The sequence below is a fragment of the Mobula birostris genome, chromosome 1 (assembly GCF_030028105.1).
Source record: "Mobula birostris isolate sMobBir1 chromosome 1, sMobBir1.hap1, whole genome shotgun sequence".
NCBI lineage: Eukaryota > Metazoa > Chordata > Chondrichthyes > Myliobatiformes > Myliobatidae > Mobula > Mobula birostris.
The window spans coordinates 13,201,949-13,216,011 of NC_092370.1; the positions used below are offsets into that span (position 1 = coordinate 13,201,949).

Here is a 14,063-nt window from a genome sequence, read left to right on the forward strand (position 1 = left end):
TGGATGGAGTGTCTCAGTTTATTTATTTATTTTTTGTGTTTAATTTATTTAGAGACAGGGCATCACAGTAACATAGCGGTTAGCACGACCCTATTCCAGCCAGAGTTCAGAGTTCAATCCTGGCACCTTCTGTAAGGAGCTAATATTTTCTCCCAGTGACTGCATGGGTTTCCTCCCACAATCCACAGACCAGTTAGTAGGTGAATTGGTCATTGTAAGTTGTCTTGTGATCAGGCTAGTGTTAATAGCTGGGTTTCTGGGTGATGAGACTCATTGGACTTGAAGGGCTTGTTCTGTGCCGTATCTCTAAATAAATAAATACATACATACATCACAGTAACAGACCATTCTGGCCCAATGAACCCCTGCTGCCCAATTGCACCCATGTGAGCAATTAGCCTACAATTCCATACATTTTTGGAATATGGGAGGAAACTGGAGCACCTGGAGGAAACCCACTCGGTCTGTGGGGATCTGTAACCAGAGGGCATAGGGCTAAAGGTTAAGAGGCTTCAAGGAGATCTGAGGAGGGATATTTTCACCCAGACAGTGGCAGAAGTTGGGAATGGACCGCCTGAGAGGGTTGAGAGGGCAGAGACCCACACAACATCTGAGATGGTACCTGCATGAAACCTAATGAACAGAAAAAAAAAATTGTGCAAACAGTAAAAGTAAGCAAATAACATTCAAACTGAACCACAGAAGGTTATGGGTAAAGGGCTGGTGGATGAGATTAGCTATGTGGGCACAATGGTCAGCATTGAGAGATGGGCTGAAAGGCCTGCTATTTTGAGATAGCAGGAGATAGAATGGAGTGACGACATTTGCAGGCTGCCCCCAGCACCATCCTCACCTATTTGATTAGCCACAGATAACACATTTCACTGTGTGTTTCAAAGTTTCAATATACATGTGACAAGCTAAGACCATCTTTACATCCTTGACATTTAGGAGGCAGCTGAAGTGCCCAGAGGAAACCTAAGGAGAAAATATAAACTGGTGTTAACCAGAGGTCAGGATCAAACCCAGATCACAGGAGAAGTGAGGCAGCCTTTAGTTGTAAATGTGCAATGCAACTTGGAAAAGCAACATTAATTCCAACTGCAGAGTCTGCCTGGTGGGGGAATCTCTGTACGTGGGAGGAGAATATGACACAGCACGAGCCAACACTGACCTTATCCGCTCAGTGGCTGACTGTGAGCATTAACAGACTCTTCTGGCCCAACAAGCCTGCATGTGTCAATGTGACCAATTAACCTACTAACCCGTACATCTTTGGAATATGGGAGGAAATTGGAGCACCCAAAGGAAATCCATGCAGTTAAGGGGAGGACGTGCAAGCACCTTACTGACAGCGGGAATTGAACCCCAATTGGTATCCAAAGTTCAAAAACTTCAATGCACATTTATGATCAAAGTATGTATACTATATACAACCTTGAGAATTGCCTCCCTACACGTAGCCACAAAACAAGGAAATCCAATAGAACCCATTAGAAAAAGACCGTTAAGCACTCAATGTGCAGGAAAAAGAAACAAATCATGCAAGCAATAAAAGCAAGCAACTGAGGTTCACGAAAGTAAGTCCCACAGCCACAAAGCCACTCACCACTGCAGCTGAACCAGGAGCCAATTAGTTGCAGTCCACAGTCTCAGTTCAGCGCAGAGCAAGTTAATCTGGCAGAGCAGCGAGCTGAATCAGCCCATCCCTCACCTCAGACCCGGCCTTTTCAATCTGGCCCGGCACTTAAATCATCCAAACCTCAGGTCAGTCCTCACTCTCGGACACCAGCCCTTCAGCGTTGATTCGGCCCATACACGCCACACGGCAACCGTGTTGTCTGGCACTGTAATGCAATGGTTCTAACTGCTATATTACCAAGTGGTAGGTTTTTTCGGCCATTGTAAATTTCCCCGAGTCTGCAGGGAAGTGGTTGTACCAGCGAAAGGTTGACGGTATTGCAGTAGGAAATGGTTCCAGAGAAGATTGATGGATGGATCAGATTTGTGAGCCAGCAGAGGCCAGTGGTCTGGAATCACATCTTCTTTGTAGTAGGAAAATATGAAATACAATGAGAATAACATATTTTAAAGGTTGATTGTTTTGTAAGTTGTCACGGGTAAATCCCTCCCAACCATTGAGCACATCTACATGAAACGCTGTCGACTGAAAGCAGCATCCATCATCAGGGATTCCCAACACAAGGACATGCTCTCTTCTCACTGCTGCCATCAGGAAGAAGATACAGGAGTCTCAGGACTCACACCACCAGGTTCAGGAACAATTATTACCTCTCAACCATCAGGTTCTTGAACCAAAGGGGACAACTTCACTCACTCCATCACTGAAATATTCCCACTAACTATGGGCTCACTTTCAAGGATTCTTCATCTCATGTTCTCAATATTTATTGCTTATTTATTTATTATTATTATTATTTCTTTTTTTAATTGCACAGTTTGTTACCTTTTGCATATTGGTCAAACGCCCAAGTTGGTGCAGTCTTTCATTGATTCTGTTATGGTTATTATTCCATGGATTTGTAGAGTTTAAATACAAGAAAATTAATCTCCGGTTTGTATATAGTGACATATATGTACTTTGATAATAAATTTATTTTGAACATTGAGGTTGCATCTGAAACTATTGGAGGCAGTGATATGTGTAGCATCGGAGGTGGCCGTGTGCTCCTACATGCCCGTGCTAGCTCTTTTGAAAGAGCTCTCCAGTTGGCCACCTCTTCCTTCCTTACAAGTTTCCAATTGTTTACAAGTTCTTTTTAAAAGAAACTATCAAATGTGATCCTTACATTTTCAGGCAATCCACTACAGATCTATACATTACTTAGCTGGTTTGCAAAAAAAAAAAATTCTACATTACTTTTAGATCAATGACATGAAGAATTCTGTGAAGATATGTATAAATATTATCATCTGGTATGAAATGAAAATGATTATTTCAATGAATCCATCTTATAAGACCATAAGGCATGGGAGCAGTATTAGGCCATTTGGCTCATGGAGTCTGCTCCACCATTCCATCATGCATAATTTATTATCCCTCTTAACCTTATTTTCCTGCCTCCTCCCCCAAACATTTCCGCCAAGAAGACCACGACCTTGTTGTAGGATGTAGAAGTTTGTGTGGCTCAATGACCTGGAGAGCTAGGTTGGTTGGAGTCAGGGTATTATGCTTTGGACTCTGGTAGGGTTGCCCATGCCAAAAAGATCAAAGAGTAGAGATCAGACTAAGAGTGGTCCACCGGACCTCCTGGTTCGGGGGTCACCTCAAGCTAACAACCCTGACTGGTCAAAAACCTATTGTAAGGAAACAGCAATGAAAAATCCTCCTATACAAACAGAGATGGAGGACCTTCACTGCTGCCCTAAATGCCTGAGGTTTAACGGGCAGTAAATGAGTCCCTGTAACATTTGATATCCTTACTAATCAAGAAACAGTCAACCTCCGCTTTGCATGTAGCCAATAACTTGTGCTCTGCTGTCCTCAGTGACAATGAACTCCACAGATCCACCATCCTCTGGCAAAAGAAATCCCTTGTCATCCCTGTTTTAAATAGATACCCTTATATTCAGAGGTTGTGACCTTTGATCCTAGACTCTCCCACCATTGAAAACATTCTCTCCATGTCCACTCTATCTAGAATTCACAATATTTGATATTTAGAAAACATGTGTGTTAAGTTGATATCTAATGTTACGTACCATTTTTTACAAAGCGCATTGTGTTGTTCAGTCGAGCTATGTTGATATCCATTTGGCCTACAATTTTCCGGTATCTTCCACAATCACAGGAGTGGCCTGTCAATGCAGCAGAACACATAAGTGAATTAGAATCAGGTTTATTATCACTGATAAATGCCATGTAATTTGTTGTTCCGTGGCTACAGCACATTGCAATACATAAAAAGTTCTATGTTACAGTAAAAATAAATGTATATTGTATATCAAGGGGAAGGCTTTTCACTCAGAGGGTTGTGAGACTGTGGAAAGAGCTGCCAGCACATGCAGTGCATGCGAGCTTGATTTTTAATGTTCAAGAGAAGTTTGGATTGGGACATGGATCGCAGCGATATGGTGGGCTGTGGTCCTGGAGCAGGTCGATGGGAGGAGGCAATTTAAATGGTTTGGCACAGACCAGATGGGCTGAACGGCCAATTTCTGTGCTGTACCTTTCTGTGGCAATGACTCTTAAAAAAAGTAAGTAGTTAAATAAAAGGGAGCAAAGGTAGTGAGATAGTGTTCATGGGTTGGCTGGTTGTCCATTCAGGAATCTGATGGCGGGGGGAAGAAGCCATTACTAAAACATTCAGTGTGTTCCTTTCGGCTCCTGTATCTCCTGTCTGATGGCAGTAACGAGTAGAGGGATTCTCTTGAGTGGTGGAAGTCCTTAATGATGGATGCTACCTTTTTGAGGCAACAGCTTCTGAAGGTGTCCTGGATGCTGGGGAGGCTGGTGCCCATGATGGAGCTGGCTGAGTTTACAAATTCCTGTAGCTTTTTCCGATCCATACCAGATGGTAATGCAAATAATTAGAATGTTCTCCAATGCACATCTGTTGACATCTGCTGGAGTCTTTGGTGATGTACCAAATCTCCTCAAACTCCCAAAGAAATATAACAGCTGTCATGCCTTCTTTGTAATTGCATCAATGCTTGGGGCCCAGGTCAGATCTTCAGAGATGTTGACTTCCAGGAATTTTAAACTGCTCATCCTTTCTCCCTTGACGAGGAACGTATGTTTTCCCCTGACCTTCTCTTCCTGAAGTCCACAATCAATTTCTTGGTCTTACTGACTTTGAGAGCAAGCTTGTTGTTGTGACACATGATCTTATCTGTGGTTATTGAAACTTTGGTTTAAATTATGGTCGATGCATCAGTACCCAAACATTTCATTGGAGGCATTGTAATTAAACTATCAAAAACAGGGGAATTTCACCTCCCAGGTTCACCTCCTAGAACACAATTAGGCTATTCAGTTCATCAGATCTTCTCTATTATTCCTTCATGACTGATTTATTATTCCACTCAAACCCATTCTTCTGCCTTCTCTTCATGACGTTTGACGTTGTTACTAATCAGGAACCTTGCAAAAGTTCAAAGGATTCAAAGTACATTTATTATCAAACTATATATAAATTTCGCAACCTTGAGATTCATTTGCTTACAGGCAGCCAAAAAGCAAGGAAGCCAAAAGAGCCCAATTTTTTAATGTGCAGAGAGAGAGAAAAAAACACAGACCATGCAAGTAAAAACAGGCGACGGCATTCAGAACCAAATTGAGTCCAAAGACCTTGAATAGCCGGAGCAAGCCCATGGCCTCAGTCTCAGTTCATCACACAGTGGGGCAAATCTCCAAGAAGCTCACTAGTATGGAGCTGAGAGCAGCTGGAGCAGCCTCACAGCCTCAGCACTGCGGTCCTTTCCAAATCAGCTCAGTGATCCAACCTCGCTCCTGGTTTAGGTGGACAGGCTCCGAAACCCCTCTCTGACTCGCTTGCTCCAACTCCATCTCGAACTCTGCCTCCGTCTTCACCAAGCCTCAGCCTTACCCTGACCACTCTCCTCGAGCGTACCATGTTCCGACTTAACGTTGCCTCTGCACGGCTCCACCCTGGAGTCAGCCTAGACTTCGCTCACCTCTTCATTGTTTCCACCGATATTTTACCACAATTTACCACAGAAAAAGTGTTATTAATTAAGTACTTAGTCGTATTCCAGCAGAAGTGGTTGAGGAAGATTCGATGTTGTCATTTAAAGTTAAATTGGACAGCTATATGGACAGGAAAGGAATGGAGGGTTATGGGCTGAGTGCAGGTCGGTGGGACTAAGTGAGGGTAAGAGTTCGGCACGGACTCGAAGGGCCGAGATGGCCTGTTTCCATGCTGTAATTGTTATATGGTTATATGGTTATATGGCATTTCTTGCCTTTTGAACTTTTGCTTTAAATATACTCAATTACTTAGAATTGACAGCTGTCTGTGGCTATGAACTCATCAAGCTCACTAGCCTCTGGCTTAAGAAATTCCTCATCTCGGTTTTAAATGAATGTCCTTGTATTCTGTGACTGGGCCTTCTGGTCCCAGACTCTGCTACTATAGGAAACATCCTCTCCACATCCAATATTTGATAGGTTTCAATGAGATTCCCCATCATTCCTCCAAACTCCAGTGAATACAGGCCGAGAGCCATCAAACGCTCCTCATACATTAACCCTTTCATTTAACGGATCATTTTTGTGAACTTCCTCTGGACCCTTAAGTTGCAACCTAAGACTAAATAGTAGTTGTCATGAATAATAATAATCCTCAATGTTCCTTCTGAAATAAAACAAGTCAAAACCAGTTAAAATAAGAGACTTATAAATAAGATACAGATGCATGGAGTCGGAGGAAGTGTATTGGCATGGATAGTGGATTGGTTAACCGATAGAAGGCAGGAAGTTGGTATAAATGGGTGTTTCTCCAGTTGGCAGTCTGTGGTGAGTGGGGTGCCACAGGCGTCGGTGTGGGCCCGCAGCTGTTTACCGTTTACATTGATGATTTGGAAGAGGGGACTGAGTGTAGCGTAGCAAAATTTGTTGATGACACTAAACTGAGTGGAAAAGCAAATTGTACAGAGGATGTGGAGAGTCTGCAGAGGCATATAGATAGGTTAAGTGAGTGGGCCAAGGTCTGGCAGATGGAATACAATGTTGGTAAATGCGAGATCATCCACTTTGAAAGGAATAATAGAAGAGCAGATGATTATTTAAATGGTGAAAGATTGCAGCATGCTGTTGTGCAGAGGGACTTGGGAGAGCTTGTGCATGAATCGCAAAAAGCTGGCTTGCAGGTACAACAGGTTATTAAGAAGGCAAACGGAATGTTGGCCTTCATTGCTAGAGGGATTGAATTCAAGAGCAGGGAGATCATGCTGCAACTATACAGGGTACTGGTGAGGCCACACCTGGAGTACTGTGTGCAGTTCCGGTCTCCATACTTGAGGAAGGATATACTGGCTTTGGAGGCAGTGCAGAGGAGGTTCACCAGGTTGATTCCAGGGATGAAGGGGTTAACCTACGAGGAGAGATTGAGTCACCTGGGACTATACTCTCTGGAGTTCAGAAGAATGAGAGGGGATCTTATAGAAACATACAAAATTTTGAAAGGGATAGGTGAGATAGAAGTCGGAAAGTTGTTTCCATTGGTAGGCGAGACTGGAACTAGGCACATTGCCTCAGGATTCAGGGGAGAAAATTTAGGACGGAGATGAGGAGAAACTGTTTTTCCCAGAGAGTGGTGAATCTGTGGAATTCTCTGCCCAGGGAAGCAGTTGAGGCTTCTTCACTAAATATATTTAAGAAACAGTTAGATAGGTTTTTACATAGTAGGGGAATTAAGGGTTATGGGGAAAAGGCAGGTAGATGGAGCTGAGTTTACAGACAGATCAGATATCAGATATTGAATAGCGGGGCAGGCTCGATGTGCCAGCCTGCTTCTATTGCTTATGTTCTTATGTTGTGAAATGAAACTGACTCAGGGTAAAACTGTCTCTGTTGCATAACCGATACTTAAATACCGTTAAGTCAATTACATCACTAGACTGTCTGTAAGGAAGTTCACTCAGTCCATTGTGAACAACACACAAAATGCTGGAGGAACTCAGCAAGTCAGGCAGCATCTATGGAGGGGAATAAACAGTTGATGTTTCAGGCCAAGAGCCTTAATTTAGTCTAGAAGGGAATGACGCAGAAGCCAGAATAAGAAAGTGGGAAGAGCTGAAGGTGTACAAGTTGCCCGGTGATCGATGAAACCAGGTGGGTAGGTGGGGAGAGGGGAGGAAGTGAGAAACTAAAAGTTATACGTATGTGGAAGAGGTAAAGGACTGAAGAAGAAGGAATCTGATAGGAGAGGAGAGTGGACCATGGGAGAAAGGGAAGGAGTTGATGGCTGAATGTGGAAAAGAGAAGGAGTAACAGGGGAGCCAAAATGGGGAATTGAAAAAGGGGGAGAGATACTAATGGAAATTTGAGAAATCAATGTTTATGCCATCGAGTTGGAGGTTATCCAGATGGAATATGAGGTGTTGCTTTTCCAACCTGACACTAGAGGGGTACATGTCAGAATAAGAATTGGAGGTAGAATTACAATGGGTGGTCACTGGGGAAATTCTGCCTGTTGTGGCAGACGGAGTAAAGGTTGCTCAACAACGTGATCTCCCATCCATTGTCTTCTTCTTAAGCCCATCACCCCTATGGGGGCAGCGGCTGCAAACAGCCCGCTGTCCTGGGCCAGTCTTTCAAGTTCTCCCATCTCCTTGCTGTTTCCTTCCTCTCCCAGGGATGAGGTCTTTGGAGTTTCCATTGCTCTGGGTTTTTACAGGATGGGATTGCTAGCCACATGTCCAGCCCTTCTCCTTTCACAGCTGGGTTTGGGAACATCTATGGCGGAGTTCCCATCCACTGTTGTGTGCAATTACTTTTTAAAAGACTCTGTAGTAGTCCTTTCACTGCTCCTTTCTGAAAACCATCTGTATGTTGCTTACTCTTTCTGTGAGGAACCCTGCTGTTTGTCTTGAATTTGAAGACACGGGACTGCGGATGCTGGAGATATTTAGTTGTGGAGACAATTGTGGTGAGGTGGTGGTGAGGGGGTGGGTTGCTGATTGACAGCAGGAAAGATCGAGGCGGGAATACAAGAGACCGTAGAGGCTGGAATTCGGGAAAGGGGAGAATGAGAGGTGTAGAAGGCAATAAGAGGCATTGATTGAGTGCAATTGTTTTTTCCATAAGACCATAAGACCATAAGACAAAGGAGCAGAAGTTGGCCATTCAGCCCATCGAGTCTGCTCCGCTATTTTATCATGAGCTGATCCATTCTCCCATTTAGTCCCACTCCCCCGCCTTCTCACCATAACCTTTGATGCCCTGGCTACTCAGATACCTATCAATCTCTGCCTTAAATACACCCAATGACTTGGCCTCCACTGCTTTCCCAGGGAAGAAATAGCTAATATGATGGAGCGTAATAAGGCAATTGGAGAAAAGTACCGGGGGGCATGTCAGAGATAAGTCCTTTACAAAGAATAGTAGGTGCATGGGACACCCTCCCAGGGGAGGTGACAGAGGCAGATTAATTAGAACATTTAAAAATCTCTTATGGATGCTAGAAAAATGGAAGGTTTTGCAGGAGGGATTAGATTGATCTCAGAGTAGGTTAAGAGGTCTGTGCAACATCGTGGGCCAAAGGGGACGTACTGTTCTATGGTCAACGTTATACAGCATGTTCAAAAGTCAGACTGCTAGAGGATCTCAACCGCGTGTCTGAGGAAAATGGAAAGTCTGTGTTTCGGTTTGAGATTCTTTATTTGCACTGAAAGAGTATAGACATCACTAGAAAAGTTTTGGCATGGTGGCCTTCATCAGTCAGACTGCTTCCTCTAGAAGTTGGGATGTTATTTTGCAAGATATTGGTAAGGCTGAACACAGAGCATTATCACAAACAAGAGAAAGTCTGCAGATGCTGGAAATCCAAGCAACACACACAAAACACTGCAGGAACTCAGCAGGCCAGGCAGCATCTATGGAAATGAACATTATACTCAGTTGTGGTCAGCCTGCTACAGAAAAGATGCCTTGGAGATGGAAAGAGCTCAGAAAAGATTTACAAGGATAATGCTAGGACTCAAGGGACTAGGCTATGGAGAGAGGTTGGGAAGTGTAGGACTTTATTCCTTGGAGCATAGAGGCTGAGGGGTGACCTTATAGAACAGTACAAAATCATGAGGCGCATAGAAACGGTGCATTCACCCAGTCTTTTCCCCAGGGTGGGGGTATGAAGAAGAAGAGGGTTCAGCTTTAAGGTGAGGAGAAAGTTTTATTGAGAAGCTTAGGGGCAACACTTTCACACAGGGGGTGGTACTTATACGAAGCGAGCTGCCAGGGGAAGTGGCTGAGGCAGGCACATAGACAACAGTTAAAGCACAGCTACACAGGTACGTCGATAGGAATTTGAGATGTTGCTCCTCCAGCCTGAGGCTGGGTCCGTTGTGGCACAAGAGGAGGCCATGGACCAACATGTCGGAACGGGAACGGGAATGGGAGTGGCCACTGAGATCTCCCACTTTTGAGTGATGGCTATGTTGGCGCTGAAATTTGAGACAACACACATCCCTAGGCATACATTTCACTGTATGCTTTGATGCATATGTGATAAACAAATCTGAAGTTAAATCTAAATTATTCATATTTATGACATCAGTAATGGCAGTGGTATAGAACGCTGAGTGGATATCTAGTTCGAATGCAGTACTGGTTAATGATACAGATGCCTCTGTCAGTTTTAACCAACATGTCACGTAGAATTGTTATATAATGCTACAGACTCAGGTGCATTAGTCAAGCTGTCTTTCCGAGTGATAATAGAAGCTGTTTCAGTTTAATATTTCATACTTATACTTTGGAGAGGGTGCAGAAGAGGTTTACCTGGTTTACAGCTATGACAAACTCGGGCTGTTTTCTCTGGAGCACCGGAGGCCGAGTGGAAATCAGCTGGAGGCTTATAAGGTCATGAGAGGCATGGATAGAATCGGCAGGCAGTATCTTTTCCCCAGGGTTGAATTGTCTAACACCACAGAACATGCGTTTAAGGCAGGGGGTCCCAGCCTCTTTTTATGCCATGGACCCCCACCATTAACCAAGGGGTCCGTGAACCCCAGGTTGGGAACACCGGATTTAAGTTAACAGAGGGTACTTTCAAAAGGGATCTGAAGGGCAGGTATTTTACACTATTTGAAATGCATTGCCTGGGGTAGTGGCAGATACTTAGGACTTCCTAAGGGACATTTAGAAAGGCACAGGAATGTGGGGAAAATCGAAGGACATGGACATCGTGTAGGCTAAAAGATTAGTTCAGTTGGTCATTTCATTACTAATTTAATTGTTTTGGCAAAACATTGTGGACCAAATGGCCAGTTCCTGTGCTGTACTGTACTATTTATTGGAAAAAAAAACCTACAAAAAAGCAAATCTGACAGGAGTGAGAAGACAAAACCATAACCATTCTAGGACATAGAGTATCAAAATTGCTGACTAGATTACTGATAGGACAGTGAATAGGGCCTAGGCAAGTCTGTCACTTTTGTTTGAGACTATGATCATGCACTGTAGATTCTGACACTGTAGACCATCACACTCCCCGTCACTGGTGTCCAGCTCTGTGTTGTCCATCACACTTTCCGTCACTGTTGTCCAGCTCCATGTTGACCATCACATTCTCCGTCAGTGTCGTCCAGCTCCATGTAGACCATCACACTCTCCATCACTGTTGACCATCACATTCTCCGTTACTGTTGTCCAGCTCCATGTTGACCATCACACTCTCCGTTACTGTTGTCCAGCTCCACGTTGACCATCACATTCTCCGTTACTGTTGTCCAGCTCCACGTTGACCATCACACTCTCCGTTACTGTTGTCCATCGCACTCTCTGTCACTGTTGACCAGCTCCATGTTGACCATCACACTCTCCGTTACTGTAGACCATCACACTCTCCGTCACTGTTGACCATCACACTCTCCGTCACTGTTGACCCATCACACTCTCTGTCACTGTTGACCATCACATTCTCCGTTACTGTTGTCCAGCTCCACGTTGACCGTCACACTCTCCGTCACTGTTGTCCAGCTCCACGTTGACCATCACACTCTCCGTTACTGTTGTCCAACTCCATGTTGACCATCACACTCTCCGTTACTGTTGTCCAGCTCCACATTGACCATCACACTCTCCGTCACTGTTGACCATCACACTCTCCGTTACTGTTGTCCAGCTCCACGTTGACCATCACACTCTCCGTCACTGTTGTCCAGCTCCATGTTGACCATCACACTCTCCGTCACTGTTGTCCAGCTCCATGTTGACCATCACATCTCCGTCACTGTTGTTCTGCTCTGTGTTGTCCATCACACTCTCCTTAACTGTTGTCCAGCTCCATGTAGACCATCACACTCTCCTTAACTGTTCTCCAGCTCCATGTTGACCATCACGTTCTCCGTTACTGTTGTCCAGCTCTGTGTTGATCAGCACACTCTCCGTCACTGTTGTCCATTTCCGTGTGTCTACTGAATTCAGTATTTGATCTATTGATAGTTTTACCCTTCCCTTTGTTATCTACCAATCAGACCATTTCAAAACACAAATAAAGTAGTTAAGCACATCCAAGTAATTAAAATCATTTTGGTATCAATCAGATAAGCTGCAAGTTAACTCATTTTACTTAATAGGGCCAAATCATAGGAAAGGAACTGAGTTTTGTTTCTTTTATTGTGTCTAACGTGAGTATGGAGCATCGGGGTCGAGATAGGTCTCTGCCAAAGGAAGTGTAAGGCGCTCCTTCTCGCTGCCAGTCTGCAGGTCACCCTTGGGCAAAGTGTAGCAACTGCTTAGTCCCAGCCCCCACATACCTCTCCCCACCGATCAGGGTCACCTGAAGCCATGAGAGCAGGTGGTGGATGGTCATATGAGCAGCTGGTACATATCACAAGTCCTGTTATGTGACCACTGAAGCCAGGCAGACAATCTCTGAAGAGTATTGGTAATGGCTGGGGTCACCCGTCTCTTAAAGGCTCTCCTCAGTAGAAGGCAATAGCAAGCCACTTTTATAGAAAAATTTGCCAAGAACAATCATAGTCATGGAAAGATCATTAACACATTTGTCTTACGGCACGGGGCATAATGAATGAATGAACAAACGTGAACTACTGGACATCAAGAGTCAGAAGGTTCCAGTACTGAATTTTCCATGGGATGCAGACTTTCATCTAGAGCTTTCCGAGGGAGCATGGCATCTCTTTGACACTGGGAGATAATGGGTGGCACGCGAATGTAGTGGCTAGCACAATGCTTTACAGTACAGGTGACCTGGGTTCAATTCCCGCCACTACCTGTGGGAGTTTGTACGTTCGCTCCATGACCATGGAGGTTTCCTCCTGGTGCTCTGGTTTCCTCCAACAGTTCAAAGACAAACCAGTTGGTAGGTTAATCGGTCATTGTAAATTGTCCAGTGATTAGGCTGGGATTAAATTGGAGGATTGCTGAGAGGTACAGCTCAAAGGGTCAGAATGGCCTATTCCAGACGGGATCTCTAAAATAAATAAATATTATTGAGGTTACTGTACATTTTAGTCATCAGGTACCATACCTGGTTGGCCTTTGTTTCCTGGAGGTCCTGGGTAACCTCTATTTCCTTTGTCACCTGTGTAATAATGAACAGAGAGTCACAATCTTGTCTCGCAGAAAACTGATTATTACCTGATTGAACCATATTTGTGAAAGAGAGCTTTGTAAAATTTGCAACAGAAAGGAAATACGGCTAGAAACATGGACAGCTTTTTTCTCTCCATAGACACTGCCTGACCTGCCGAGTTCCTCCAGTACTTTGTGTGTGCTGCTCTGGATTTACAGCATCTGCAGAGTGCTTATGAACACTGGAACCAGTTGAGGTGTGAGGAGGGGATACCTGTGTCTGAAGTGGGTGAAGGGGGAAGGAGATAAAGATAGGCGAAAAGGGTCTGGGAAATGGTGGGAAAAGGGACCAAAAGGGGAGGTTCAGATTGGAGAATACAAAAGAGAGGTGAAAATGGATATCGAACCGTAGGAAAACGATGCTGGAGAGATAGTAATGGGAGACAATGAAATGGTGGATAAACTAAGCAAGTATTTGTCATCAGCCTTCACTGTGGAAGACACAAACAGCATGGTATCAGGGGGCATGAAGTGTGTGAAGTTATCATAACCAGAGAAACTGAAAGGTCTGAAGGTAGATAAGTCACCTGGACCAGATGGTGTGCACCCCAGGGTTCTGAAAGAGGAGGCTGAAGAGATTGTGGAGGCATTAGTAATGATCTTTCAAGAATCACTAGATTCTGGAATGGCTCCAGAAGATTGGAAAATTGCAAATGTCACGCCACTTTTCCAAGAAGGGAGAGAGACAGAGGAAAGGAAACTATAGAATCAGAATCAGAATCAGGTTTATTATCATCGGCATGTGACGTGAAATTTGTTA

The 14,063-nt window shown here is 44.2% G+C and overlaps 1 protein-coding gene across 1 annotated transcript in view; it reads right to left on the reverse strand.

The window, feature by feature from the left end:
* Positions 1 to 14,063, reverse strand: part of LOC140188487 (collectin-10-like) — a 133,077-nt gene that overhangs the window by 25,240 nt on the left and 93,774 nt on the right. Inside the window, exons 5-6 of the mRNA XM_072245201.1 lie at positions 13,200 to 13,253; positions 3,724 to 3,819 (exon numbers count right to left, since the gene is read on the reverse strand). Of these exons, the coding sequence (XP_072101302.1) occupies positions 3,724 to 3,819; positions 13,200 to 13,253 (150 nt within the window). The remainder of the gene's footprint in view (positions 1 to 3,723; positions 3,820 to 13,199; positions 13,254 to 14,063) is intronic.